At 56.7% G+C, this 4,275-nt stretch overlaps 1 protein-coding gene across 2 annotated transcripts in view; it reads left to right on the forward strand.

The window, feature by feature from the left end:
- The first annotated feature begins 7 nt into the window (after positions 1 to 7).
- FOXRED2 (FAD-dependent oxidoreductase domain containing 2) overlaps positions 8 to 4,275 on the forward strand; it is a 28,754-nt gene continuing 24,486 nt past the window's right edge. Inside the window, exons 1-4 of one of the 2 annotated variants that reach the window (XM_011964313.1) lie at positions 8 to 95; positions 697 to 1,224; positions 2,359 to 2,610; positions 2,757 to 3,026. In XM_011964313.1, coding sequence (XP_011819703.1) covers positions 698 to 1,224; positions 2,359 to 2,610; positions 2,757 to 3,026 — 1,049 coding nt within the window. In that variant the 5' untranslated portion in view covers positions 8 to 95; position 697. Of the gene's footprint in view, positions 193 to 696; positions 1,225 to 2,358; positions 2,611 to 2,756; positions 3,027 to 4,275 lie in introns of both variants that reach the window. The other variant, XM_011964314.1, reaches the window with a different exon arrangement.

Genomic DNA, 4,275 nt, shown 5'->3' on the forward strand with positions numbered 1-4,275 from the left:
CATTGGTCCGGGCGCGAGGGGCGGGGCCGCCGTGGAGCGAGCGAGCCAAGCGCGGCTTCATTAGACCACAGGCTGCAGTTGGAGCCGTCTGGGAGGTTCGCGCGCTTCTAGGGGGTCGGTCGGAGGCGGGGAGGCCGGAGCTGCGGGCGTGGGGACCTGGCGGCTCCTGAAGCGCAAGCTGGCGGGCAGCAGGTGTGCGGGGCATCCCTGTCACGTGGCCGAACAGCCTGGGGAGCGCGGAGCCTGGCAGGGGGCGGGGCGCACGCAGGCCACACCCCCTTCAGACTCCAGCCCTGGCATTGGAGAGGGGCCAAGGCGAAGTGCACCTCTGGAAGGTCCATCGTGAAGGGTGGTTCAAAGGAGTAGTGGGCACCCTCAAATTAGGGGAAAACTGGGGAGTACCCTCTCCTTCCCCAGGGCGGAGGTTACTACAATTATAAGCGGGGAGCCGGTGCCCCTGAGGAGGGAGATCCTGAATGAGATTAAGATGGAGGGGCTTGGGATTCCGGGGAGCCCCAGGTCTCAGCTTGAAACGGTGGAGTCTGGGCAAATGAGCTCCTGTGAGGACCGTGGCTTCTGGGCCTGGCACTGACCCAGATTGCAGTGAGAGTTCCCGCAGGCCCCGCCTCTTTCTGGGCCTCGTGTCTCCCGGCCGCCCGGCCGGGTGCGAGGCCTTACCCCTCTGGTCTGCTGCAGGATGGGCCTCTCCGCTGTGGCCCCGCTGTGGGGCCCCCCGGGGCTGCTCCTGGCCATCGCCCTGCACCCAGCGCTGTCGGTACCCCCGCGCCGGGACTACTGCGTGCTGGGCGCTGGGCCCGCGGGCCTGCAGATGGCCTACTTCCTGCAGCGCGCTGGACGCGACTATGAAGTGTTCGAGCGCTCCCCGCGGCCCGGCAGCTTCTTCACGCGCTACCCGCGGCACCGCAAGCTCATCAGCATCAACAAGCGGTACACTGGCAAGGCTAACGCTGAGTTCAACCTCCGCCACGACTGGAACTCTCTGCTCAGCCACGACCCCCGGCTGCTCTTCAGACACTACTCACGTGCCTACTTCCCCGACGCCCGCGACATGGTGCGCTACCTGGGTGACTTCGCGGACACACTGGGGCTCCGTATCCAGTACAACACCACCATCGCCCACGTCACTCTGGACAAGGACCGACGGGCCTGGAATGGCCACTACTTCATCCTAACCGACCAGAAGGGCCAGGTGCACCAGTGCAGGTAAGGCCTGTGCCTGAGCTCACCTGCAGAAGCTGGGACCTTCCCCACATGAACCACACACCTTGATTGGCCAGTAGGTGTGGGAGGAATGGAAGAAAATGGGTATTTCGCTTTTTTTTTTTTTTTTTTGAGACGGAGTCTCACTCTGTCACCCAGGCTGGAGTGCAGTGGCATGAGCTCGGCTCACTGCAATCTCCGCCTCCCTGGTTCAAGCGATTCTCCTGCCTCAGTCTCCCCAATAGCTGGGACTACAGGCATGCACCACCACAACTGGCTAATTTTTTATATTTTTGGTGGAGATGAGGTTTCACAATGTTGTCCAGGCTGGTCTTGAACTCCTGACCTCAGGAGATCCACCCACCTCACCTCAGCCTCCCCAAATGCTGGGATTAGGGGTATGAGCCACTGCACCCAGCCTTCGATTCTATTTTTGAAATCACCCTATGATCAAAGCATTCTTCTGCAGGCCGGCAGGATCTAAGTCCCCAGCTGCCCTCCCCTGGATGGCGATCCTTACCAGTGGAAGGAGCAGGACTTTGAAATCAGGCCTATATGTGTTTAGACTCTGGCTCTGCTGCCTTTAGGAGCTTTTAGGCCACAGACCTGAAGAGCCTGTGCCTCCTCACCTGTAAAGCAGGCTATGTACCACCTCCAGGTTGCTTGGAGGAGTCAGTAAGATGGTGCACAGACACACTTAGTACAGGGCCTGGTACAGAATTACTTCTCAGTAGATAGATGCATCCGTCAGAGGACTCAGAAAGGGGAAAGTAGAACAGGTTTCCTTTCATCACCAAGGGTGATACCTGGTCTGACACTTGTGTGCACAGTTAGGTGAATTCTCCATTTCTCATAATGTCATCTTCTCCTCTCTCACAGGGCAAAATTAACCCCCAGTACAGTGCTGGGAAAATACTGTGAGCTCAGGGAGAGGCAAGGGCAGAGCCTCTCGAGTGCACTGGGGTGAGGGCGTAAACAAATGAATGAATTAACAAATGAATGAATGAATGTCCTATTTTCTTTTAGCAGCCAGTGGTTGGAGTGAGGCAGGTGGGTGGGTGGGTCCAGGGAGTGGTTTTCACTTAGTGATCTTATAGCTAAGAGACTAAGCCATCTTTCCTTTGTCCCTGCCTGCAGCGTCCTCCTTGTAGCCACTGGTTTATCAGTCCCCAACCAGGTTGACTTCCCTGGCTCCGAAAACGTGGAGGGTTACGAGTCTGTGTCCATAGACCCTGAGGACTTTATAGGCCAGAATGTGCTGATCCTGGGCCGTGGGAACTCAGCCTTTGAGACGGCAGAGAACATCTTGGGTGTCACAAACTTTATCCACATGCTCAGCCGCTCCCGGGTCCGTCTGTCCTGGGCCACCCACTACGTTGGAGACCTCAGGTAGGCCACATCCCTGCGTGTGTGTTCTGTGCTGGGAGCCCAGAGTGTGGAAAGAGCCTCCCCAACCCTCCCCTGCCCTTCCTGACCCCAGCTGCACTGCCCAGCTTTCCTCTGAGTCTCTCTCCCTGCATTCTCTGTGGGCCCAGAGCCATCAACAATGGCCTGCTGGATACCTACCAGCTGAAGTCCCTGGATGGGCTGCTCGAGTCTGACCTGAGGGATCTGGCCATCCTGAAGGATAGCAAAGGCAAGTTCCATGTCACCCTGAAATTCTTCCTGGAAGAAGCCAGCACCAACCAGAGTGCCGACGCCATCACCCTCCCCCAGGACGACAATGACAACTTTGCCATGCGCGTGCCCTATGACCGGGTCATCCGCTGCCTGGGCTGGAACTTTGACTTCTCCATTTTCAATAAGTGAGTTCCATGCGGGAGGAGGTGGGCTCGCCTAGCAAACCCGCCTGACCCCTCCCTAGGGGAACACAGTGGCTGTTCAGTAGGCTGGCGACAGAGCTCTCAGGACAGCACCCTAAGAATGGATGTGAGTGCTCCCTGGTTTCCCTCCATGACATGAGCTCTCTGACCGTTGAGGGTCCCAGGTGGCCCTGAGGCCTTTGGTCCTGGAGCAGTACCAGCCAGGCTTCATCGGGAGCCTCCACCTGTGAGATGGAAAGGTGGGCTCAGAGAGAATACAGAGGGGAATTTGCTGGAAGGCAGTGTAGCGTAGTGGCTGAGAGCACAGGTGCGGGAATTGTCTTAAGATTCTCAGTTTGCCAAATCTGTGACCTCGTTGAAAGTTCTTTAACCAGGCTGTGGCCCAGTATCCTCATCTCTAAAATGGGTTTCAAAGTTTCTTTCTCATATGGTTATTGCGAGGATTAACATAAGAATATGCTTGGAGACTGGGTGCAGTGGCTCACACCTATAATCCCAGCACTTAGGGAGGCTGAGACAGGCAGATCACTTGAGGTCAGGAGTTCGAGACCAGCCTGGCCAACATGGTGAAACCCCCATCTGTACTAAAAATATAAAAAAATTAACCAAGCCTGGTGGTGGGTGCCTGTAATCCCAGCTACTTGGGAGGCTGAGGTGGGAGAATCGCTGGAACCTGGGAAGCAGAAGTTGCAGTGAGCCGAGATCACACCACTGCACTCCAGCCCGGGCGACAGAGCGAGACTCCGTCTCAAAATAAGAAGAATGTGCGCAGATGCCAGGCACGGTGGCTCATGGTCTCACACCTGTAATCCCAGCAGTTTGGGAGGCCAAGGCGGGCGTATTACTTCAGTTCAGGAGTTCAAGACTCGCCTGGGCAACATGGTGAAACCCCATCTCTACGAAAAATACAAAAATTAGCTAGATGTGTTGACACATGCCTGTGGTCCCAGCTACTCAGGAGGCTGAGGTGGGAGGACTGCTTGAGCCCAGGAGGTCGAGGCTGTGGTGAGCTAAGATCATGCCTCTGCATTCCAGCCTGGGCAACAGAGTGAGACCCTGTCTCAAACAAAAAAAGAGATGGCCGGGCACAGTGGCTCACGCCTGTAATCCCAGCACTTTGGGAAGCCGAGGTGGGCAGATCATGAGGTCAGGAGTCCAAGACCAGCCTGACCAACATAGTGAAACCCCGTCTCTGCCAAAAATACAAAAAATTAGCCGGGCATGGTGGCAC

This window comes from Colobus angolensis, unplaced genomic scaffold, assembly GCF_000951035.1.
Source record: "Colobus angolensis palliatus isolate OR3802 unplaced genomic scaffold, Cang.pa_1.0 Scaffold65, whole genome shotgun sequence".
NCBI lineage: Eukaryota > Metazoa > Chordata > Mammalia > Primates > Cercopithecidae > Colobus > Colobus angolensis.